At 39.9% G+C, this 25,017-nt stretch overlaps 1 protein-coding gene across 32 annotated transcripts in view; it reads left to right on the forward strand.

The window, feature by feature from the left end:
* ANK3 (ankyrin 3) overlaps positions 1-25,017 on the forward strand; it is a 902,861-nt gene that overhangs the window by 470,266 nt on the left and 407,578 nt on the right. For 9 of the 32 annotated variants that reach the window (XM_073596272.1, XM_073596281.1, XM_073596277.1 and 6 more), the window contains exon 1: positions 7,866-8,311. The exons of 3 other annotated variants lie outside the window; for them this stretch is intronic. In XM_073596272.1, the coding sequence (XP_073452373.1) occupies positions 8,198-8,311 (114 nt within the window). In that variant the 5' untranslated portion in view covers positions 7,866-8,197. Of the gene's footprint in view, positions 1-7,865; positions 8,312-25,017 lie in introns of those variants that run through there. 20 more of the 32 variants (XM_073596296.1, XM_073596297.1, XM_073596289.1 and 17 more) reach the window with 5 other exon arrangements.

Genomic DNA, 25,017 nt, shown 5'->3' on the forward strand with positions numbered 1-25,017 from the left:
CCCTCCCTCCTGCCGAGTGCCCCTACAGCAAGTGTCCATTCAGACACTGAGCCGCAGTTCGGCCCGCCCCCTCTTTCTCCTGATTGGCTAACTGACTTTGACAGCAGGGGGAGCCAATGGCGCTGCTGCTGTGTCTCAGCCAATCAGGAGGGAGGGTCCCGGATAGCCGAGTCCCTCGTGCAACATCGCTGGATCGAGATGGGACTCAGGTAAGTATTAGGGGGCTAAGGAGAGCTTCTGCACACAGAGGGTTTTTTATTTCAATGCATTGAGATAAAAAACCTTCTGCCTTTAGAATCACTTTAAATTCATCTAAATCTGCTAGTGCACCTGAAGCTACCCATAGTCGACTAGTTGGTCTTGATTGAAAAAAACAAATGGATTCCTCCATGCACACAAGCGAGGTGGATAGAGGACTTTCTCCCCACTGGTACAATATATTTTGACGGTAGGACTCCTCTACTGTCAGAACACACTGATCAGTGACTATAGCTGCTGATTAACAAAAGTTATCCAACATTCCCGTCCCATTCAACTAATGCAGCCAACATTTCTTAGGATTCATAATCTGCAATATACTGCATTACATTTTTGTTTTTGGGTTTAACACCACTTTAAATGGTGTGTTGGTGTACCGGATTAATATTTTATATGCTGTATGTAATGCAGTGTGATATCTATGTTTGGGTGGGGTCTATGTGCTTATGGATGTAAGTTCAGGAAGGGGGGCAAATGTGTCCAATGTGGAGTAAGGGCTAGTTCACACCATACCCATACATGAATCGCACGGAAACATGCTGTGCATTCCTGTGTGGTTCAGACCGCATGCAAAATGCACTTCATTTGCACTCTGCAGAGAGTATCAAAAGAAAGTTAACGACACCCCAAACACAGGTGGCAAACGCAGTGCCCCACCTTTCTCTACCAGATCGCATGGTATTTTTCTATTTTTTACAATGCGATCCGGCTACATGCACTACTTTGGTGCGGTGCGATTTTAGCTCACTCAAAATTAATAGGCTGAAATTGCACTGCATAGAACCGCAAGTGAATCGCACTGGAATGCACAGCGTGGTTCTGTGCGATTCATTTGCGACCATGGTGTGAAGGGAGAGTACAGGATTTTGCCTTCAAAGACAGGTGGATGTGGCTCCCAGGGTACAGGCATATCTGTAGTTATATGAAGCGATGTACAGACAAGCTGTTCTAAAGCAGGGAACATATTTTCAGAGATGGACACATTCTGTATGATGTTTGCAGTGAGTGCCCTGCGAGCCCGCATCTCCCACCGGCCGCCAAAGGACTATACACAAACAGGCTCAGGGACACAGAGCCTGTCAGCTCCTGATGGAATTTCTCCCCCCCTCCTCCTCTGTGCTTTATACGAGCGGCGCTCACACAGACACAGCCGCCCGCTCTGATTCCTGCTTCCTCATTGGCAAAGGGAAGAGAACCAATCACCAGGCAGAGTTGCTGCAACAAAAGTTTGTGGGACATGTAGTCCCTAATACAAACGGCCCCATAGCAGTACATAGGGGCTGAACTACACATCCCAGCATGCTCTGGGGGGGAGAAAAGTAAGGACACCATTTTGTCTGCCTGGGCAGGTGGAGACGCCACAAGGCAAGGGAGAAGACCAGACCCAGGGGAAATGTGTTACTTCCCGGGTCAACATGTGGTTCATTCCAAGTAGCCACAGCCGGTCGGGGATATCCTGCCTGAAAGGGGATCTCAGGCGCATCTCCAGAGGCACCTGTACTTACGGCGTGAAGTGCTCCAGTTGTGAGGTAGCTGGTCAGGCTCCCTGAAGAGCCTGCCTGTTCCAGGACATTTTGTTAGGGCCTTGGTCACAGGATTGGTGAGCGGGCACTTACCCATTTTACAGAGACACTGCATGCAGACAACTTTGTCTATTTTTGCCTACACCTGTGGAATCTGGGTCACACTTACATCCTGTTTAGCAGTCACAGTGCCCGCCCTGATACCCGGATTCTGCCAGCATACTGCATTGTCACTCTACCAGACAGGACATCTTAGTGCACCAACTAAAAGTGGCTAGCTGAAGATTCCATGCCTTCTTCCTCCAAGGGTGCCATACGGGCACACACACATACCCAGGGCTCAGTTTATATAGTGTATGAGCAGGGTAGTCTAACTTGGGAGGTAAATTATTGAAAACTGCACTAGGTACAGTGTTTATGGTTTGTGGGCCTGTGGTGTCAGGGGACAGAAGAGAGAGTTCTGACATAAGAGTGGGTCATTCCTCCTGCCTGGACTGAATTCAAATAGGACAGTAGCCAAAATTCCTGTTCATTTTGCATACCCATTCATGTGCAAATGCTTTTCCAGTGATTGGATAAATGATAATTTTTTGTATCAGTTGTATGCTGTACAGTATATAGAGCAATTTGCTATTTAGACATAAGAATTTAATATGCTATATACCGTGATATGTGGATTGCTTAATTGTGTTAATGTGTCTCCAGAGCTCAGAGAGCCCCTCTCCCACTACTGCTTTTCAACCACTCTGCTCAGTAACCCCTACACAGATTTTAATGGGGCCATAGGTATGTGCAGCCTATTGTATTAGGGTGCGCACCTCAAAGCTCCAACACATATGCCTTTGTGACATATTAACCCGCCTCTTCCCCACTCGTCATCCTAAAACAATGGGGGGGGGGAGCAGGTGAGCACACAGGGGGACTTGGGCAGCAGAAAGAAAAGGAACTGGGACAAGAGGGGTGGCATACATTGGTACCAATCCCCTGTATTTTCCTCCCGTGGCAGTTGAATATTGGCGAGAGGAAGAGGAGAAGCCTACTTTCAGCTGCTGCAGAAGAAAATACAGATCTGTCCCTTAATTTCCACTCCAGCTGCCTATCCTGTCCAGGTTCAGGGGGTTGGCAAGTAAGGATCGCGACTTACCTGTCACCTGCCCCACAATTGATGGGTAGCCAACTCCAGGATTAGGGTGTGCCCAGGCACACCCCTTGCGCACGCCTATGAATGGGGCCAAGTGTGATTTGCACTGGGTTCCATGGAGGGTTAACATTCTTTTTCAGCTTCTGGTGAGACATCTTCTTTAAAGGAGAAGTATGGGCAAAGTTTTTTTTGCCCATACTTCTATGGATCACAGGAGTGCAATTCGTTCTGCACTCCTGTGACCCATTTTCAGCCAACAGCAGGCTAATGCTCACTGTTGCCTGACATCACTCAGTCCTATGGTCGGGATTCACCCAGATGCCTGGACCGGCACCTGACTCGGCATCTCAGCGATCCGCTTAGAGCCTGAGCCAATCCTTCCTGCCCCCTCCGCAGCCCAGAAAACCAGTGAGCTCTGGAGGGGAGAGCAGAGAGCAGAGAGCCAGTGACTGACAGTCAATGCTCTTTGCTCAGAGCAAAGGGGGAGAACTGAGCGATCAGTGGTGTTTGATCGCTCAGTTCACATTGCAGAGCTGGTGGGGGAAAAGTGCAGCATCGGATCAATGCTGCATTCGCCTTACATGAGTATAATTGTTATTTGTTTTTTTTAAATTCCAAGCTTCTCTTTTTTAATTGTAGACTGTTAGACAGATTGACTCAAGAAAAAATGTGAACATTTCCAATAGGATACAATGGGTAACTGTAGAGATTTAAAGTGTATGTATAACCAAAGCTTTTTGTGGTGGGTTAAGAAGGGAAAGGTTAGAACCCCTGAAAGGTATTATTATTTGTTCAGGTGATCATCGTCGCCAAAACAGAAAGTGATGGGAAATCCAAAAATTTACAGATGTCACCAGACCAAGAGCAGATGAGAAACTTCCAATGGGGACATATGTGCCAGTGACAGCTGTTTAAGGGAGGCTTTCTACTCCCTGCTGTGTCTTCAAGACAGAAAGTGAATAGAAATTTCCCTAACAGGACACAGACAACAACGAAAAACAAGACATGTTTTAATCTTTCCTTACTCTATTTAAAACATAAAAAAAAAGGTTTGGCTGTATATACACTTTAATGAAGGCAAACATATAATCCATGCTATGTACATCATTTATTACTTCACTGCTCATCTGATTTGATGAAAAAAGTAGTTGCACTGTAGGGGTGTGACGTAATCATCATTCAGAGGAGGAATGAGCAGCAAGCAATTATTCATAATAGAAGGGTCCTGGGGCTCTTTGCAGAGACTGTAACTGACTGCAGTTTTCAAATCTCATTGGCGCTGAAAATAATTGACACTTTTTTGAAAAGGAGTCTTATGTGTGTTTATCGTAGAAAGTTGGCAGAACTTGTTCGCGCTCATGTGCATCAAAGCTGAACATTGTATTGGGCTTCAAACTGCATTTCCAACAACATGCTCATTTGTATACATATGGAATAACCTTTTTTGTATGGGGGGGGGGGAGGTACCAATTATTTAGGCCTGGTTCACACTAATGCGATTTCAGATGCAATTTGAGTTCCACTGAGTCACATGACAATGGAAATCACATCATTGTCATCATCTCTATGGTGGCGTTTACGTCAATGCAGCCCAGCACAATGTGTTTTTGGAAAAGGGTCCGGTGCTACTTTGATGCGATTTCAACACAATTTTGGCCCCATAGACCTCAATAGAAACACAGAAAAAAAAAACCACATGTATATGCATTTTTTCTTTTACAAAGGGTTTTATTGAAAACATACATCCATAGAATAGTACAAAAAAAAGTAATGGATACATCTTGAACTAACAGATATAAGACTGCAGGTTTCAGGCAGGTAATTTAACAATCAAAAACTTGAGCCAGACTTCGATATTCTGAGGGCGAGCCCAGGTGACATGCAAAGGACTGTCCGCATCCCACGAGTACTGGTGAAGTACCATAACATTAATGCAGGATTGCATGATAGTTGGCATTTAAGGTCATATGTGAAACATATGGCGAGGTGGTATTATAACACATGGCATTATAAAGGAAAAACAAAAATAAAAACAAACTATACTGGAAACATAAAAGAGAGTAACATTCACCAATATGCAGAATATACTGCGTTATGTCAAGTATCCAATCCCAGCAGGGCTAAGCCTGAGGGCCAGAGGAATAAGAAGAAGGGTGAAAGAAAGGATAGAGAGACAATGAGGAGAAAGAGAAGGAGAGAAAAGAATAGTATAAGCATATGATGCAAAAGAGGAAAAAAGAAAAGAAGAAAATTAAGAGGGAAGAGGGGGATAGGGGGAAAGGAAGGTCCCTGGCGTGGGGGGAACTAAGGTTCAATTAAAGGCAAAGGAGCGCTGGATCAAATCGTGAAGGGTGGTTATGAGCCTCCCAGGGTTGCCATACCCTGAGAAACTTGTCATGAGTGTCTGATATTATGGCAGTGAGTTTCTCATTTACCATGATGTCGTTCACACAGTTTTTAACTGCTTCAAAGCTAAGGGCCGGGGTCTTCCAGGCTCATGCTATAGTCAATTTAGTTGCAGTAAAGATATGTGTTGCCAATTGGCGTTTAGGGCGGAGAAGCTCTGTAATCGGTTTCCATAGAAAGGCCTCAAAAGGATCCCTCTTTATGGTGGTGTACATGCATTTTTTATGCATTTTTGCAGGTTGTTAAGGCTGTTAACAACCAGCATCCAGTCTCCTTCCCCTACCAAAAAACGCAATAGTATCAAAAAATGCAAAGAAGTCACATTACATAATTACACTGAAAATCGGATCAAATCGCAGCTGCACTAGTGTGAACCTAGCCTTAGAGATAGACAATTTTATTACCATTTTACAACCATAATATTTCACAAAGCCTTTATAAACATTTCTATTTACCATTTTTATCATTTTGTTTGTTTTGCTTGCTTTCTTTGTTTTGACTTGTTTCCATATATAGCCTGACCTACTTGGTGCTTACCAGTTGGTAAAATCAATTTTTCATCTGGATTAGAAGCATTTAGATAAACCAGTTACTCCTACATGCATATTAGAAGGTTTTATTGGTCTAGTGTTACGTATACGCCGACATCTGGATCAACCAAGCAGAGATTAACCAGGCTCAGGGATGACATGATGGTATGCCCACTCTTAATGAAAAGTGGAATGGTCTGAGCCCTGTTGATCGTGTGTCTGTTAAATAAAATATAAAAAAAAATAAAAAAAGATGAGTCCTGTCGTATGGAAACAGGAGAAGCCATTTATTTGCAACTTGCCTTTATCACTATTGTACTACTGTATTGCTAATCAAACTAGATTTTTTTTTAAGTGTGTTTATGTAATTATTGACAATTATTGGCTCTTTTATTTTAACTGGATGTGTATGTTCCATGCTGCTGCTCCAGGGCTAGAATACTGCTATTTTAGGTCACATAATGAATATTCAAAAGCTGCAGATACTGAAGAGGTAAACAGATATTGAGGTGATGGAAGGAGATCTCATGCAACTCATTAATCCATAGCCATCTAGGCTGGGTTCACATATATGCCAATTGGATGCAATTCGCATAACATGTGAATGTGACCGTCTTTCAATGGAGCCAGTTCACACATGTGCGGGGCTGCCGTGGTGCGGTTTGGAAAAGGGTCCTGCGCATTTTTGGTGTAAATTCAGGTAAAAATGTGCACCTGAATCACACCTGAATCGATGAACAGAAACGCCCTGGACTACAGACTGCAAACCGCAGCCACACATGTATGAACCCAGCCTAAAGCCTCGTACACACGATCAGATTTTCGGACGACCGTGCGTCCGTTTTGTTGTTGCATGCTAGTCTCATGTCGAAAGTGAAGCGGTTACTCACCATAAGAAAATTCTCGTACACCAGAATACAACTTCGGAAGTGACGTCATGTGTTGAATAGTTTTGTATGTGTTCTTTTGTTTCTGAGCATGCCTAGTTTTCCTCTTACGATTTTTTTTTTTCAGATGAAAACCGTACTAATTAAACAAAAATCGGACGTTAAGTTCACGTACAACAAAAATTTTATAGTCTACACATCCAGCTTTTGTCAGACAAAAAAATCGGAAACAGCTGTCGAAAGCACCGTACTAATGATCTGAAAATCGGCAGATCGTTCAGCGGACGAAATTTTACTTCCGATTTTCGTATCGTGTGTACGGGCCTTAAGTGTTTTTGAGAAAGAAAAGGAAAGAAACGTTTGTTTTTTTATTCCCATGTGCTATGTGAGCTTTAGGACTGATTGCGTACTACCACAACATCATTTTTTAATTTTATTGCACACTGAAATATCAAATAAATAAAAAAATAAAAACAAAAAATAAATTCAGATTTTTTATTATTTCAAGTATATCATATCATGTATTATGTCATGTCACAAATGTTATGTCATGTATTGTTTTTAAATGATTTTATTGAATGTGAATGCTCATATGAGCTAGATATATATAGATATATATATATATATATATATATATATATATATATATATTGTAGTGGCAAACTGTAAGTTGTGCATTCATTTATGAAAAAAGAGCTTAATTCCGCCACCATTTATGAATGTGTTCTTATTCTAGAGTGAGGCAACGTGCCATGCACATACTGTGTTAATAAAAACCTCCTCTCACATTTTGCTCTGCATAATGCAGCTTGGGGGCTGTGTGGCAAAATTATTATTAATATTTTTTTTTCCCTCTTGTTTTATTTATTTATTTTGCCTTCCTCATCAGCAGCAACAGCAGCTATTTTCAAAGTGGGAGCCTGCACTGTATCTTGGGTTCAGAGACTTCTGCAAAGGACACGTTCTGCTCTTATGCTGATGACACTGTGCTTGTTTCAGCTGCCCCCAGAGCCTGGGCTGGCAGGCAGATTGTAAAGCTGTGTGTTTGCATGTGCAGCTCCACATGACTGTTTTTCTGCATAGAAGCATCATTAGGAGCAATCCCCCTTTACTGGGATCACTTAGACACTTCCAGCTGGTGGCAGGGGGATAGTGCCGTCAAGCAGCACACACTGCTTCAGCTGTCTTTTTTTTCCCTCTCTCTCTCTCTCTCTCTCTCTCATTGTGCTGATACATAACAATGACAGGGAAGGCTTCAGGTACTGGAAGGTGATGGAAAAGATGTAAGCAGTGGATCTGTACATGGTTCCCCTCCTCATCCTGAGCCTGCGTACTGGCTTCCCTGCTGTATCACTCCATTTATTGGAGTCCTCACTGTGAATCTGGATAGAAGGTGCACTAGGGTATACTACCTTCTTCAAGGGCGCTTTTCATGGGATATTCTCGCTCACAATGGCTCATGCAGCATCCCAGTTAAAGAAGAACCGGGATTTTGAAATTAATGCAGAGGAGGAAGCTAAGGAGAAAAGAAGGCACAGGAAGCGCTCTAGGGATCGAAAGAAAAAGGTATCCTTTCTGCCTATGACAAGTGGAATTCTGTATGTTTATTTTACAGGTGCACAACCAGGCTTAGGCTGCTCTGAAACCCTGGACCACATTTCACTGGTACTGACTGCTGCAGTAATGGTGCAGGGGGTGTTTGTCCTCTGTACACGTCAGTCTTCTTCATGGGATATACAATTTTGTTCCCACTTCTCTGGCTAATTGCTTCAGCTTCCATGTTTATTTGTGAAAATTACCCAACATGCTTTTCAGGGGAAAAAAAAAATGTTTACTATGATATATAATGTTTGCTTACTATGATATATATATCTATATATCTATATATAGATATACCGTATATCTATATCTATATCTAGATATATATCTATATCTAGATATAGATATATATCTATATATATCATATATCTTGCTTGGTTTTTAGTTTTCATTTCTAGCTCGTGTGACCTAATTCCCTAAAATTTTATTTTTTTTATATCCAATTTTTCTGGCACAAATGTAACATTATCCACTGATTTCAGTGCATTTACATCCAACATTTTGTTCCTACCTTTTGCTTTGCTTATATCGCATTCGCAGCCAGGGACAAAGGGCAATTAAAATGCATGTTCCTATAGAGAATTAGGTATATCTAGTGTTCACTGAGCCTCTGCCCTCCAGTTTTGTAGATAAGGCCCAGAAGCGTTTTCACTCTCATCAGTCGCAATTAATAAATATTGACCAAAGGGCCGAAAGACTAAGCAAAGGAGCTTGTCGCTATAGGTTTTTTTTTTTTTTGGCCTTCTGTTTTTTATGATCCTTTGTGATATTCCCTAAAGGACAGATAATTCTAATTTTCTGTGAGCACTGATGCATGAGCTTGTTCGGGGACATGTAGATTTGCTGCAGTAAAGGAGAATCCTCCTTGGTATATCACATAAAGCACCAAACTGCTTGTCAGTCTTTTGTTTACACTGTTAGTCTAATATCCCTCATAGGAAACAATTACCTATTGTTATCAGTGACATAATGAAGAAGCCGCTATAGGTGTTGACAGTGGATATTGCATATAGTGCATATACTTTTGAAGTTAACCGGCATGCTTTGTTATAACAGTGTGTTAAAGGCCAAACAACTGTGTTGCTGTAATTGACATGATAAGGTATCAGTGGTGGTTCATTGTGTATTCACAACATTCCATGTGTAAAATCCGGATGTTGACCATATCAAATATTCACAGTGGGAATAACACAGCAGTTGAGAGAGTACAATGGTTCCTACGATAGAAACGACTTAAACTGCGCATATATTGCTTGATTGATCTGTGATTGTGTCTTAATACCCTTGGAATTCTTACAAAACACATACTGTACACGTGCTGGTCTTGGATGCAGAGTGACAATGAGCTTCAGCAATCACATTTTGGACAGCTCCTAGTAATATAATTGAGTCTCCACCAAATCAATGAGTGGTGTTTTTAATTTTTCTATTTCATTTTTTTATATTGTAGTGTAGATCAAGGAATTGGTGTTTAGCAGCATTATGTAGCAGGCAGACAGTGTATATTTGTAAAATGTTTGACGTTACAAGCATATCATCCATGCTAGAGGTATCTCTGCAGTAAATGTTGATTTGTCCATTTTAATGATATTTTTTATACGCACATTGTAAATACTTGGGTGTATTGAAAAACAATGGAAGCACGGATACAGAGTGGAGATCAAAACTGTCTGTTTCTATTCTCTAGGAATGTTTTCTATTACCATAAGACCACCTCCTCAATCTTGAGGGGGAGTGAGACTTGAAAGGCTATACATTGTCCTGTGTATTGCCTTTGTCCTTTGAAAAAGAGCTTAAATCATGTGAGTCTATGTCAGGCCTACAAAGCTCAATCAAATAAGAACCTACACTGTCTACATATATGCAAAATGGACAATATCAATTTTCTAGATAAAAACAATTCAGCTGTTGGTTTGGTTATTACTGAAGTCGTGTTTATATTTTGTACAATGACCTGAGTAATGTTGGGCAGAACAGGGGTGATATGCAATAATGCACAGCATCCAATCGGTTTTCAGCATCCATGAATGTAGAGCAGTCTGAAATGAAGGCATTAAAAATGAATTCCAGTTGGTTTGTATGGGTTCCTCTGCTCTGCACATTGTTCTGTGCCTTGTTATATAAGCCTTTCCCTTGTTGGATGTGAAAACTTCATTTCAAGATGCATTGCTAAGGTATTGCATCCTAGGTGCTTTAACTGATATACATTAACAAAGTGTTTGTCAAAGGATGTATTTAAACCCTGGAGTGCAAATATATAATGTAAGAGCCCATTTCCCACACACTTAGGATCAAGTAAAATGAAGGGTGTGGTTTATTTGAGGGTATACAGACCAGCACTTTCTTGTCTTGGCAGTACTTTTAGTAAGGTGTCTACTTTTCCTATTCCATTTACTAGGGGTAATAAGTTTTCTGTTGTCCACTAATCTGTCCATTGACCTACTTTAGATTGCATGACCATGCTTTTTTAATATCTGGTTTTAATCTATTTGCTGTTACACTACCAGGCCCGCTATGGTCATAACATGCAATTCACACGATGAAGGTAATATGTTGTTTGAATTGTACATTTATAACTATAGGGCCCTCTAACATAGTTTACATTGCCATTTAGCTTTTACATTAACAAACAATGTATCTCTTTCTACATAGCGTAAAGACTCTCTGCTTCCTATAGTATCTAATAAGAAGAGGTGTTCTGGGTACTTTCTATATACCAAGAACTCACTTTCAGACTTAGGTAGAACTTTAATATCTGAGCTACATGGGGTGATGGTAACATTATAGTAGTTGGCAGAGCAGGCTGGAACAGAAGAATGGCTAATGGCTATGTTCTTGATTTGTCCCCTTATGCTGTCCTAATAGACATACGTTTTAGATGTATGTTCATGTATGGAACCAGGAATGTTTAGTCTTTTGCAGGTTTTCCACAGGTGTCTTGTTTGCCCTTTAAATACAGCACTATCCATATTATATAATGTTATTATGTTCTAGCTTGTAGATGTGCGTTTTACATTTTCTTCCCTGATGACTCTTGAAATGATGCCAGTCTGTATATAGGTCTGCCAAGGTATGAAACAATACATCTTTGGAGTTGAGTTGCTTACAGTCTGCCCAGGGTATTTTAATGTTGGTCGTCCGAAGGGGAAAAGCATATTTTAAGTAATGGAAGAAAAGGATACATGTTTTACTGATTTCACTGTAAATGACCAGTTGTTAGTATACATGTATACAGGTTAGCTGGCTATCTTAGGGCCCTCCAGGAAATGTACATTCTATAGAACTGGTTCCTAACTAGTGTTTGTATACTCTGACAGGTTCAGTTGTTATTTCTGCATCTTCTGTTATAACAAGTGTAATATGGAGAGCCCAGAATCATCAACCAGCCTTTTGTAAAAGTAAAACGGTCTTTTTGTTCCTTCAAAATCTGGAAAAAACTGCTTTCTTCAGCAAAGCAAAAACAAAAAGTCCATAGTTCTGGTATATTGAACACAGTATTTCGGCTCACAGCCAGTATACCAGTCCTACACATGGGGGGAGGTTCCCAGCTGCTTCAGGGTACTGGAAAAGTGACAGGAGCTCAGCAAGGTCTCAATCACAAGACAGTGCACACTTTCTCACAGCTGTGAGCTTCTCCACTGTACCTCACTGACAGATTCTGACTTCTTCCTTCTCCTTTTCAAGCCTTCCCTGCAGGCGGATTAACCCTTATAGAAACAAAGTCTCATTACTCATGGTTGGAGGCTCTTTCCCACCCAAAGTCTTTCTCATGCCGTGTACACACGATCGGAAATTAGGCCAGCAAAAGACCGATGAGAGCTTTTGGTGGGAAAATGCGACCGTGTGTATGCTCCATCGGACTTTTGCTGGCCGAATTCCAGCCAGCAAAAGATAGAGAGCATGTTCTCAATTTTTCGGTCGGAAAAAGTTCCTATCCAAAAATGCGATAGTCTGTAGCAATTCCGACGTGCAAAATTCCTACGCATGCTCGGAAACAATTTGACGCATGCTCGGAAGCATTGAGCTTCATTTTCTCGGCTCGTCGTAGTGTTGTACGTCACCGCGTTCTTGACAATCAAAGGTTCAGTGAACTTTTGTCTGACCGTGTGTATGCAAGGGAAGCTTGAGCGGAATCCCATCCGCCCAGCCATCGTATCTTTTTCCGACCAAAATCCCGATCGTGTGTACGCGGCATTAGTCTCTGGATTCCAGGTCTCAAAAAAGGAATTACCAATCCTGAGAGAACTGCAAATCAGCCCTCTCCTCTCCATCCAGACTACCCCAGAACCCCTCACCCTGCATGGATGAGAAACCCTGAGTACTCAAAAACATCTCTTATCATACCCCTTAAAGGGAACACAATCCAAATAATGGAGAAATATACTTGCCTTCTAGGACCCATCTCTGGCTTTCTGTACACGGCCAAAGTTTTTAGTAGATGGTAAAGCTTTTGAATATTAGTAAGTTGCTTTAAAAAGTCATACATATCTCATTAAAGCTGGAAAACCGTGTTCTGCAGTATCCATCATAACCAGGCACTGCAGTTAGTATTTCTATACATTAGGACACTACCATGGAAAATAATGTTCAAAAGAAATTAAATGAACCCTTTTTAGTGGACGGCTAGTTACTTCCCTTCTTTGGGTATTACATTCAATTATTTGAGTTATATTTTGTTCAGGACTGTGTTCTATGCTTGCCCTAAAATTTGCAGCAACTGGCATCACTGCTAAACCTCTTTTGATCCTTGTGCAGTAAGGTACCCAAACATGAGGAAAGAGGGGATTGTTTTTTTTTTTTTTTTTTTTTTTTTGTTTTTTTTTTAAACATTTTCAGTAGAGGGGATTGTTTTTATGCTCTGGCCAGAAAGTTAAAAAAATTTCTGTAGCGTGATCAGTCCATTTACTTTATATGAAAACAACATTGACCAATTTTATTGGTTTACATCAGCATTAAAGTAGAACCCCTGGAAAATAGCTACATACATTGCTGTAATACAATGATGTTTACTGTTTACCTGCCAATTTAGCCAACCATTATTTTGGCACGCACACCTCTGCTGTCAGTAAAGTCATATTGCTACATCTGGTGTATCAACACTGCCCTAGTCTGAGAATTATTGAACACACAGTAGTACCTGGATTGGATGAACATGAGTATTTTGTATGTTATATTTTGTACAGCATCCTTACTTGGGATATTAGATGATCTATTTGTGATATTAATAGTACATTTTACTTAAGAAATCACTCAGGGCAAAATATCTATTTTTAACAGATGTGTATGTAATTCTATAAGGCGCATGATATAGATTAGTGATCATTATAGTAAACAAAAAAATGCAGCTGATGAAAACTTAATGTGAACTCAGGGTCTGGAAATGAACACTCAAGTATTCATACATTCCTAAAAGACAATATATAAGCTTTAAAACAAGCTGTTTCTCCACTAGCTATTTTTTCGGACACTTTAAAGCCCGCTATGCCTTTATGTATGGCAAGGCAAACGGGTTATATGCGGTCAATTGGTTTTACTAAACAATAAGCTGTGTGTTGGGATGGGTTATTCAGATAAAAAAAACTTATTACATTATTATTATTCAAGATTTATATAGCGCCAACAGTTTACGCAGTGCTTTACAATGTATAGGGGGGACAGCAAAATTACAGTACAGTTCAATACAGAAGGGACAGGAGGGCCCTGCTCGTAGAGCTTACATTCTAAAGGGAGGGGGTGGTGGTACAAAAGGTAATAAATGCGGGTAATAATTTGATGGGGGGTGGCTCAGGGACAGTTGTTAGGTGGGTGTTACATAGCTATGGTTTTGGATCAAGTGAGATACTGGTTTAATACCCCCAATGAAAAACGCTGGTGTCTGTTAGAAACAAATGCAGTAGCCAGATGCAGCATATGTTTATACCTTTTTTCTTCTGCTTTCTTAGAAATCAATCCTTACTGCTTTACACTACAGTACAGGCAACAGTGTATGCATGGGAACAACTGACACAAGCTAACATGAAGTGAAGACATAATATCCCTTCCAGTGCCTATTACAATATTTAAATATCTTATTTCAAAGCTTAAAGTAGAACTATAGGCAAAACTTTTTTTTTTTTTCATTTTGGATAGAGTAAGGGAGGGTTATAACCCCTGTACATTTTTTTATTTTGCTATCTATGTCCCATTACGGAGATTTCCCTTCACTTCCTGTCCCATAGCCAAACAGGAAGCAAGAGGAAATCCCTGCAAAATAAGGGAATTCCTTGGGGACCCCCAGATCACCAGAACCACACGGGCGGACTTTTCAGCAACAAAGGTCCGACAGTTTTTCCGCCGGACTTTTGAGGGACTTTTGACGGACTTCCGATGGACTTTCGAACGAACGGACTTGCCTACACTCAATCACACCAAAGTCCGACGGATTTGTACGTGATGACGTACGACCGGACTAAAATAAGGAAGTTCATAGCCAGTAGCCAATAGCTGCCCTAGCGTCTGTTTTTGTCCGTCGGACTAGCATACAGACGAGCAGATTTCTCAATAGGAACTGGGTCCAGCGGAATTCCGACGTAAAGATTTGAAACATGTTCCAAATCTAAAGTCCGTCAGATTTTTGCCAGAAACAGTCCGCTGAAGGTCCGATGAAGCCCACGCATGGTCAGATTGTCTGCCGGATTCGGACCGTCGGACCAGTCCGGTCGAAAATATTATTATATTTCATTATATTTACTTTAAAGGATAATGGTAAACAGGACAAACAGAGAGGGTGAATCTTCTTAACTTGGGCACAGACAGCAATAAAAACTGGCAGGGGTTCTATTCACTCCCCACTCTATCCAAAACTAAAAAAAAAAAAAAAAAAAGTTTTGCCTTTAGGTATACGTTAACTTTCCCCATAATAGGAAAAAAGGTGTTTCCTGATTGGATGATATACAGGTCCAAAAAAAAAAAAAAAAAGCTAGTCCCATTTAAATTTTCACTCTCACACTTTCTGTTTATCAGTAAGGAATATATCACATATCTCACATTGTCTTACTATGTACAACACTATGGGCACACTGTCTCTTTTACAGTCTAAAGAGATTTGTGTAACATTATCACCACTACTTCGATGGGAGGACGACTTTAACAACGTTTTTACATCGACCCAAATGGATGCAAGCTATAAGTAACAATATAAGATATTCTAAATATACAAATTACTAAGAGAAAAAAGATTAAATTATGCTTTTTTTCCCTCTTGCAGAATAGGATAATTCTCTCATTCAGGTATCAATTTATGTTGGTGGGGCTGGTATCAAGCAGGCATCCTACAGCACAATTTATGGCAGTGTAAGTCCTCGAAAAGTTATTGGAACTCAGTATTCTAACTAAACTGAAAGCTCTACTGGTATTTTTGTAACTCCCTCTGTAGAATTAGCACTACTAAGCATTTGACATAGATAAGGTTCCCTCAATCTTTAAACTTTTCTCTATGAATACACGTTTTGTGGTCAGACTTTAGGTAAAGAGATTGAAGGGAAATATAGTTCCATACCTGACAGAAGTCATCAGGAAGGTTGATGAAATCTGTGTATTTGAAAGAATGACCGCTTATAATTTAGATCTAATGGCTATTTTCCATAGAGAGTGGGATTTTTTGCTGTTGTACCCTCAAAAATCTTGTAACCCCATAATTGCAATTTTTACCAATTCTCCAACTATGTATACCTCCATAGTTGGTTATTGGTTTCTTTTTTGTTTTTCTATGTTTAGTTCCTTATTATATACATTTGTTTTATGAAACTGAGGTGTAAACATTGGAAACCATTGTATCATCCACAGCCATTTATTTTGTGTCTCAATATGTTTGTCAAAAGGGCTCTATCAATATATTTCCATTATTTTTGTAATTGTGGCTGCAGGCTCATCCTCAAAGTTCACAGCAAAAGAACTAAAGTTGAAGTTCTTGAAGTTTCTTTCTCAGTTGCTCAGCTTACCCAGTTTTCCCATCCAGCTTGACAGCTTTCCATCCATCTAATGCAAATATAGAGCAGGTGCTCTGAGAGGGGAGCAGAGTGAGGTGAGCAATTTTAGTTGATGCTTCTGCTGTAATTTTGAGGATGATTAGCTCCACAGTGCCTGCAGCTACAAATTTCAGTAATGGCATTTTTCTTTTACGGTTACGAATGTGCAAATACTTGAATGTCCAATACCTGGCCAAAGGCTCATGTAAAGTAGATATTCCATTACATCTGTGTTTATATTCCTGCATTAGTAATAAGACATATTCACAGAGGAATACTGCTGACTCATAAGTCAGGTATGGTTTAACAGAAAAAGGTTAAAAAGTGCTGTGCTATATATAGTGATATGAAATGACTTATACTTAATTTAAAATAATGAAAAAATGTTTAACCAACCAAATAATATATCATACAATCATATCCAAATAGAAATATCCACACCTAACCAGTGAATGTGAATTAAAATAATGAAAAAAGTCCATATGTGACATTAGCAAATAAATCCTTAAAGATGTAAGCCACAGGTGTGTTAAACTTCAGTATTGATAGAAGAAAACCTTGCCAATCAAACCGAGAAGTCTCCCTGATGTGCAAGCTGCCATCGATACAAAGATTTAAATGTGCTTTCCAGATTGTGTGAACTCAAATGCTATTAACATTGAGTCAACATATTGTGTGGCAGGTCCACCATCCGATGCCATATCAATCAAGGTAAACTTCTCTTTTGCTCACCTCCTGTTCACCATCCTCCTCCGATTCTCATCAATCTTCACACACCGCACCCACTCCACTCCCAATCATACCTGCCACCAGGTATGGTTTCCCAGCCTGTATGTACACTGTGATTTTCTTAAAGCAAACTACTTCCATGCTGATCTGCGGACATCACTGTAAGCAGGACTATTTTTACAAACATTGGTGCATAGAAAAGTTTATGGAGCTTGGGCCTTGATGCAGTGTTTATGCTTCACTACAGTCTCTGGTGTCAGAAGACTTATCACGCTAGCCTTGGTGTTGTCAGTTTCAGGTTGCCATCCCTAGAAATATGCACAGCCAGAAACTAGAATCTAAATATGTATAATGTAACCTGGGGTTACTAAATGTATAATATCAAACACATTTGTGTAAATCAATCTGCTATCTTATGGTATCGAACTTTGATGCTCTAATGAAGTATATATTGTTATCTTCGTGTCAGAAAGTTGCATGTTAACGTTTATTTATGTGTCCAAAAATGGAGGCTACAACTTTTGGCTTGAGCTTGCAGTCAATGAGCAGCAACAAAGGACTGTGCTTACTTTAATTTTCAGTCATATGAAAGAAAAACTCTGTTGGTTCTCATCATGTCACTTTACACTTTAGGTAATCAGGCCTAAAGTGTTGGGACCTTGTCAACCATGGGGTCCTAATATATGGTAGTTTTTTGTATTTTATCCGTGAGACTTTGTTGAAGGATCTCCATTACAGTTTATGAATTTTGAAATGGGTCATATGGGGATTCACATGCATTTTATATTGTTCTTAACATACATTGGGGGAATTCATAAAGGGTGCCATAAGACACCCCTTGGAACGCTACTGGGGTGCAGCACTGTGCTTGTCGGTGCTTGCATGCATTTCTTGTACCTGTCACAGATAGATACATGACTCTGTCTGTGATTGCGCTAGGGAAGGAGTATCCACACTGGACACTCCTCTTCCACTGCACTCACTCCTGTCCTCCCTCCTCAACCACTGCACTGTCACACTGACAGGCACATGGCCGAGGAGTTTTATACTAGGGGTGGGTGGAGCCTGATAAGGAACTGAGAGACTTGTTCCCTATGAGATCCACTCCACTTTTGATTGACGGCGCACAGGAGTGGGTGTATCCAAAGTCACTATTCAGTCCAATAGCAACATTCGAATCTGCCCACTACTGTGCACTGTCACTCTCTCAGTTCCCCATCAGGCTGTGCCCACCCAGTGAGAAGTAATTTCCCAATATGAGTAATGACATCAGCTGTATCCCCAACCCTTTTGTTTACATTTAGCTTTCAGCCTGGCGGCGATAGAACACAATGCAGGAAGCTGTACATGACAGCTTCCCAGCACAGACACGGCCCCCACTGTACCTCTTTCTGCCAGATCAGAGTTGGTCTTAATTAGCGCCAGTTTCCTAAAGCAAGAACTGGCGGTAATTTGTTAAGAATTTGTTGCTGCCAAAGAGATAGATTTTTAAAGTGGGGGTAGTAAGAACTGCCTATATTTTCTGTACGTGTCGGTAATCTTACTGATCATGATTTAACCTGACTGTAAGCAATATTGGCAACCTTCTCAGTCCTATGGCAGTATGCCAGTCAAAGAAGGATAAACGGCTGTGCACACACCCAAACCAGGTCTGAGAAGAAGCATGCAGAGATCTTTCTTTCCAACACCAAATTTTAATTCTATGAACTATTTTTTTTTTGCTTAATTGTTAATAACTCATCATATTAGGATATCCTTCTACAGCTGCCAGACTGGAGTCTACCTCTCCCCAAGCAGCCACTCCTCCGTTCACTTGTGGCCGGAGAGAGGTAAAAACTGCCATGTGAAGTGTCACAGCCTGGTCCAGGCAACTATGGCTTGAAAATGCTGCGAATTGGTGCTACATGAGCATCACTGTGCATATCGCTTTATATATATATATATATATATATATATATATATATATATATATATATATATATATATAATTTTTTTTTTTTTTCTTTAATCAAAAAGTTCCTATGTAGTATTTTTTGCAGACACAGTGCTAGAATCCAAAAGTGGCCCACTTAAGAAATAACTGACTTTTTTACATGCACTAGAAAAAGAAGAAAACTGTTGCAAGGCTTTCATAAATTTGGTGCAGGTTTTTCTAGTATGGCCATAACACCAGAAAAGTGTCACAAATAAATTTCTTCTGTGGTAGCTAGCTCTGGCTTGCCAATTCTAGCTGCTCGCAGTTAATAAGTGGGATCACCCATATTGGTGAATATAATCAATAGCTAATATTTGAGTACAGGATTAGGAAACAGAAGGGAGACCAAGGAAGCCAGCAGTCGTGGAAGCTAGCCACTGTCTCCTCATCAGAGCATGCCAGTTTTCAGAGACCCAGAACACACAGCAATACATCAAAAATCACATGCACGTCAACAACACTATATATTTTTCAATCATATATGGTCATAGATTAGCTTTAAGCATCCTTATTGATCTAAAATAGCAGCACAATAAAGTTACATTGTTGTTTTATGTCATTTTATATAGGATTAGGCTCTTTTACATATTTGGGAATGTAAATACAGTATGAACTCTTTTGTACTGTTTTGTAATGCTTTACGTTCTTTCGCAGCATCATGTTGAAAATCATGTCGTTCTGTGTCAATTTGAACACACTAGAATAATCTCTGCAAACAGTACTGCACCATTATATAGACCTGTCATGTTTCACTTCAGCTACTTGGGCTTTCATTATCGTCTGATGGGCTTTGCTAAGGTTCTTTTCATATTCTAATGACACATGCCAATAAGGAGGCGAAAGGAGGCAACAATCTGTTACAATGAGTGTTGAATTGATCTTCTACCAGTGCATTCAATTAAAACATGGTCCAGCTGATGCCCAGCCTCTCTTGCACAGAAATCTCAGGTCAAATGAAATTAACCTCTATCTGACAGTCTATTGGACAGGCAATTTATATGCAGGCACTATAAACAGATAAATGTTTATAGGTGATTTTTATAGTGAGCCATCGGAGACACAGGAGTGGCCGAACAAAGGCCTTTGTTGCTTTTCCTGCAAACAGCAGACTCTAGTTTACTACATGCAGTGTAGGAACACATATGGGTCCCAGCGTAGCCTTACTTGTCTTTTTGGAAATCATGCTTCACAGTTGTGTTATGTCAGATTTAAGTATTATTCCAGCACTGTATTTTATCTGAGTATAATGATAGAACATCACAGTTATTTGTAGATATTAGATATTAATGGTTCAACAGTAGAGCTGTATTTGTTAAACACAACTAAGTGTGGGCCTAGTGGGTCACTTGAATAGGAACATAACATTTGTTTTCTGCTGCAGCAATTAACAGAAAATATGTAATCGTTCCTAGGGGCATACTACAATTTGGAAGGCCATATAGAAAATTAAACCCCCTTTCTTTTGACCTCTGTGTTGTACCTGCCACTTTGTGACCCTAATATTTGGCAGTGTTATCATTGGTGATCAGTGGTCTGTTTTGAACCCCAAATTGTTGTTTGATCACTGCTGGTCTGTGTTGACCTATGCATCCCTCTGTTTTCATCTCTTTCATATTGATGGTCAGTGGAAAGACCCTGTTAAATAAATGTTCCCTTTTATTGGTGGTCCATGACTTTCACTTATTTCCATGTTGGTATCCTAATGTAAAGGCAAACAAGGTCGTTTTGCAGCAGTGCTGTTTAAACCTTCTGTTAAGGTCAAATCAAAGAAGGCTTCCTTGAATCTTCACTAAACATCTCCTGGAACCACACTGCAATGAATACAGGGAAAAGTAGTCTTTTTTCAGTTGGTGCCAACTAGGCAGCAGGAAGGAAACCAATGAGTAAACACGTCAAAAAGCAGTTCTCTGCTCTAAACCTGGATTCCAATTAAAGACTGATGGGGAACATCGGTGCTTTGACTTGGGCTTCCTTCAGACAACTTCTAGCAATATAATCCAAAATACATGTAGTTTTCATATATGTTAAAAAAATTATATTTATGGTACAGGTCAACTATGACTAAGGCTGCAAGGCTTAAATGTGTAAGCAGGTCTGAAGACATGGATTTTAACCCATTCCTTATTGAAGTTTTTTACGCATTGAGATTCTGCCATGTGCCAACTATTTTGGTCCACCATACCGAAATGTATAATAAATGTGAAATGTTGGTACCCACTATTCTCAACCTTTAAAATACTACTTTTGAATCATCTACTTGGAAGAGATGACTTTCCTCATGCTGATGGTACTGCTACAGATTGTCTCTTTTAGTGATATATCCCCATGGGTTTCCCCGCATCCAATTTACATGACAGGTGAGTGTGACCTGTTCTCAATGGCGCTGGTTCACACAGGTCCAGGGCGGCCGTGGAGCGGATTGCAAAAGGGTCCAGTGCGTTTATTGGTCTGGTTCAGGTGTGAATTAAGGCAACAATCCGGACCTGACTCACACCTGAACAGGTGAACAGACACACTTCGGATCCCAGGCACGAACCCGCGGCCACACATATGTGAACCTGGCCTAAAGGATAAGTTAATCTTTCTGAATTTTTGGTGCAACATATAACATATTCAGCATCAGACTCCTTCGCCGCCTGAACCCCCCACCCCCCCTCCTTGCGCCAGTGAGCCGGGGATCTTGTCCCTGTACTTGCTGCCACAATTCAAAGAGAGTGTGGCCGTGTGGGCTGTCAGCTTGTAGTTCTCAATGAAACACCACAGATTACACTGACAGTGTGCAGGAGATCCGCATGGCATCAGCGATCTGCTGATTGCTGATGCAATGCATTCCAGGCTCCTAAAACAAAAAATAGTAAATGCACATTTTTTTACCTGCAAAAAAATTTACATTTATTATTATTTTTTGTTAAAAGGTGAATTTCTCCTAAAAATACTCCCATCAATAAAAACCATGATAATAAAACATTTTTTTTTACGGTGTCATTCTTTTGAACAATAATATACTTTAGCAACAAAGTGGAACCCTCTCAGATCCATGAGAAAGTTAGTGAATTGAAACGTCTATGTAATGTGCATTTCCCTAATGAGCAAGTGGGTCTCAATCAAAGTTAAGCCCTGTACACACGACCGGTTTAGCCGTCGGAATAAATTCCGAAGGTTTTTCTGACAGAACTCGGATGGAATTCCATTCAAGCGGTCCAGAACGCGGTGACTTACAACGCGTACGACGGGACTAGAAAAAGGAAGTGCAATAGCCAGTAGCCAATAGCTTCTGTCTCGTACTTGCTTCAGAGCAAGCATCGTTTTTGGTCCATCGGAACAGCATATAGACAAGCGGTTGGTTCCGTCAGAAATATTTAGAACATGTTCCATTTCTAGGTCCGTCAGAATTTTCGAAAAAAAAGTCCGATGAGGCATACACACGATCGGAATAGACGATGAAAAGCTTCCGTCTGACTTTTTCTGTCGGACATTCCGCTCGTTTGTACGCGGCATTATGCTTTTATTTTGTTATACACTTTGCTTTAGCTACACTCTCATGGTAAAAAATGAGATAACATTCCAGATATCCAAGCATACAGCCAGGAGTGACCTTGGTTGCCAGGCAGCCGACACATGATCTAACCTTCTCTCTTAACAATACAAAAGTCTTTGTCAGTTATAGAATTAACTGAGGATACTTTCTACTACCATGGTGTGTGTGGATTCTCCTTGTGTATTGGGCAAATTTTGTATATAATTTTACATTTTGTATACAACAGACAGCTAATAACTTCAACACTCATATGCTGAAGAGTTGATATAAGATCCTGTGTTTGTGTTTTGAAACTTGTCGACCTGGACCTTCCATTAGCCAATTGTTTTTTGTACTGATAACTTTCAGTTAGAATCTATCCATAAACACCAAAGTGCACGGTTTAAAGATCTAGCAGTGTCATGAGCAGATTTTAGTGATATATCCGCATGGGCCAGGTTTACCGGGTATCCTCCATGTCCATGACTGTGGTGGCACACTTCTGCATGCCGAAAATAAATAGTAATTTTCCTTTCCACCTTTACCTGCAATGTGATAACATGACAAATAAAAGGACAGGCCTCGGCTCCCTTCAAATTTTGTCAGCCTAGGCCAGGTCCCAAATGATCCTGGTGATACTTGACCTTACACGATCCTTTGAAAATTCATATAAGGAATCAAACAGGGAGTGGGTGACGACAGCAGTGATCGCGCCTTCCTTCAACCCCGTAAAATGTAATAATAATATTGTAATATATCCCCACAGGATATCTACAAATACAGTGTTCAGGCAGATAGGACACCTGGGTTTTCTATGGCCATGAGAATGTTAGCGATGATGAGGTGGAGGGATGTGGTAAATAAAGAACTGAGACACAAGGGGTTAGTGAGAACAAGACCGCAGGCAAAGCTGACTTTAAATTGGACTTCATACAGTGAATTTTCTTTGAAGTCATCTTCAAAGCACAGATATAGTAAGGCGCTGATGCTGATTTCACAAGAAGACAAGTTTTCCCTTTGAAATGATGTGCACAAGGATACAGCATATTTTACAAATACAAATATTTTTGTTCCAGTGATATAAAAATTATATATTTTAAGAGTTATATAAATACTGTATAATTAATGCATCATTTACAGAAATGTTAGTGTGGCCAGGATGTGGCTCCAGTAAAACAAAAATGTATCTCTTGTTTTGTTTTATGTCTTGCATCCATCCAACAGCTACTAACCACCCCATGGCCTTCAGGGAAGGGGTAGTAACTAGCTTGTTATTGAAGATGATTATATATTTTGTTAAGAATTTTCTTTTTTTTTTTAGGGTTTTTTGATATAATTTTTGTATTGTATGAAACATTTATGTGTGTGGTAGGTGCTAATTATGTGAAAATATTGCAGGATCCCTATATCAGAGTCTGAATTAGTTTTGTTCTTTCCCTGAAGATCAGTGTGGTGTGGCTTTTGCAAATGAAGATATTTTAAATTCTATGTTATATTTGCACTTTGTACTTTATTTTTATTTGGATATCTTTATGATGCTTCTACTCATCCTGCAGAAGTGTGTTTCTGTATAAGTAGTTGCTGTTACACGAAAAACATTTTTAATAAAAATTTCCCGATTTATAAAAAAAATATATATATTTTAAATCATTAAGCAAATGTCTATTATTTTAGTTATGCTATATTTGTATTAAGACAAAGTATTTCCCACCTTTACCACTAGTATTCTACAAATCAGGCCTTTATTTCCATTCTGACCAGTTTAATTATTTAAGTCACATTTTTTACAAGCACCCCAAGTACAAGTCAACTTTGTCTGAACAGCCTGTGTAATGGCAGCCTTTGGCATTGCTGTGCAATGTTGTTAAATTTCTAAACAATTTGTAAAGCATGCTGTTATATTGATTGGAAGTGATATTGCAACCAAAATGGACACCAGCATAGAGTGACGTCATACACTTCTTGTGTGAGAACACTTCTTTAGAGTGCTGACAAAGCTTTTGGGTGTTTTATACAAATAACCATTAAGTAGAATGGACTGAGAGCAGAGCCCTGCCATTGATTCACTTACTAAGGTCAGCTTTGCTTTCTCTACATCTGCTCTAATTGGTTATGCATAATGAGGAGGAATTAAGCCTGTAGATTAACCAATAAATGTGATGTCCGGATATGAACTCTTAATCAGATTGTCTGTGAGCTCACTACTATAAGAAATTCTCCAGGTATGCATCATCCATTATATTTTATTCTCTTATAATCTGGGTTGTAATCTCCCAAATCTGACCAGGACCTTAGGTAGGTGAATTCTGTTTTTAAGAAGACCTGTTTATTAAAGGTTATGATATTTTTTTTCCTACTTTCTCCCCTATTTTAAAAACACTTTTTTTAAAGATTTATAGGAAAACACTTAAAAGTGTTTGCTGGAAAGGTAGTGTAAGGTCCCATT

Source organism: Aquarana catesbeiana, linkage group LG08 (assembly GCF_042186555.1).
Source record: "Aquarana catesbeiana isolate 2022-GZ linkage group LG08, ASM4218655v1, whole genome shotgun sequence".
NCBI lineage: Eukaryota > Metazoa > Chordata > Amphibia > Anura > Ranidae > Aquarana > Aquarana catesbeiana.